At 53.7% G+C, this 1,651-nt stretch overlaps 1 protein-coding gene across 1 annotated transcript; it reads right to left on the minus strand.

The window, feature by feature from the left end:
* Window positions 1-7: 7 nt before the first annotated feature.
* On the minus strand, window positions 8-1,647 carry LOC113146808 (UPF0746 protein DDB_G0281095-like; the record flags this gene model as incomplete). Its single annotated transcript, XM_026335239.1, has 3 exons — window positions 8-514; window positions 1,336-1,422; window positions 1,534-1,647. Coding segments are annotated over 3 exons (708 nt in total), but the record flags the coding sequence as incomplete, so codon positions are not given.
* Between the last annotated feature and the right edge of the window lie 4 nt (window positions 1,648-1,651).

The raw sequence follows: 1,651 nt of genomic DNA on the forward strand, positions 1-1,651 counted from the left end.
AGAGCGCCTCGACCTTGCGAAGCGCATCCTGTTGTTCTTTGCTGGCCTCTGCTGCCGCTGCTGCCGTTTTTTGCTGCACTTGCTGCAGCTGCTGCAGCTGCATCTCGTAGTGTTCCCTGTCTTCTGCAGCACGGGCTTTTTCAGTTTTTAGGTCGTCCGTAGCTTTGGTGGTTGCGGCAAGGGCAGCCCTCAGTTGCTGCTGCTGCTCTATTCGCTGCTGTAGCAGTTCCTGCTGAGCTGCAGCAGTCTGCTGCTGCTGCTCCAGCTGAGCCTCTGCAGCGGCCGTTTCCTGTACGCGCTTTTCCAGCTGCTGCTCCTGCTGCACTTGCTGCTGCTGCAGTTCCTGCAGCTGCTGGAGCAGCTGGCGCAGGGTCTCCTGCCGCTCCTCCTGCTGCTGCTTGATTTTGGTAAGAAGAGATCGATTGGCTTGCTTCAGCGCACGCAGCTCCTCCAGCTGATGCTGCTGCTGCTGTTCCTCGCTGCTGCACCGATGCGCCGTCTCTAGCTGCTTGATCTGCGCATACAGCAGACAAACACGCAGCACATTTTCCAAGAAAAACAGCTCAGACAGCGTCGAGCCGACACTGCTAGGAGAAGGTAGAAGAAAGCAGTGTCCTTCTCACACAAGGCACCATGAGGTCGTTGACCGTTCGCATGTATTCGACTGCAGCATGCAGGACGGAGGGAGAGGGTCCAAGCTGGCGCCTCCTTCCATGAACCCTTCAGAAAAACTGCACGCTGCCTTCACAGAAGCTTCTTGTTTAGAAAGCTACACACACATATGCCCCCAACTGTGGATGATAAAGCCGTACATGCAGGTATACGCATACAGATGCTTCTATAGATGTACGCACAGCCGCAGTTTTCTAGAAGGCACTCGAAGCAAAAACGGCTCAAGAACCCAGTATACGCTTCTCGATGCCGAATGCACAACATAGTCACAGAAGCCATACACATACAAAGCCCAAAACAAAGACTCTGCATGGAAGCCTCTCCGAACATCTAAACAGAGCAATTCTGCTAGCGGCTGCACAGCATACGACACGCGGTCCGACGTGCGCAATCGCAGCCATCATCAAATGCCTTTAGGTGAAGCTGCACTGGGCTCCTTTTGACCGATGCGTTGTTAGGGGAAGCACTAAAATGATATATTTAGTCTGAGCGAAGAGACAAACTGCATTCTGCTGGCGTAGCAGTGCATGCTGTGCTCCTCCCCTCCCTCCTCTCACCCCCCCAAGCAACGTAAATTTCAGGAGTGGTGCTCTTAGGAGGCTTGTGTGTTACAGCTGAAGGCCACAGTTCGGCAAGAAGGGGAATTATTAAAAAGCGTCTTACCTGCTCAGAGAGATCCTGCCGCTTCTTGTTAAGGCTGCGATTGCGCTCGCTCAGCTCCTTGGTGCGGTCTGCAAGTTCTTTGTTTTCCTAGGGCACGAGCCGCCGAAAAACAGCCCAGACTGCATATCAAGACCTTTGGAAAGAAGCCAGGAAACTTTTAGCGAGACGGCTAGCAGTGCTACGCAGGCGTTTAATTACCTGTTTGAGCTTGTTATTGGTGTCCATGAGCTGCTTGTGCAGGTCCTCTGCCTCAGTTTTGTACGCTGCCGCAGCGTGCTGAGTCTTCTTGAGCTCCTTCTCTGCAGCGGCGGCCGCT

This window comes from Cyclospora cayetanensis, unplaced genomic scaffold (genome assembly GCF_002999335.1).
Source record: "Cyclospora cayetanensis isolate NF1_C8 unplaced genomic scaffold, CcayRef3 CcayRef3_contig_626, whole genome shotgun sequence".
Lineage (NCBI taxonomy): Eukaryota > Apicomplexa > Conoidasida > Eucoccidiorida > Eimeriidae > Cyclospora > Cyclospora cayetanensis.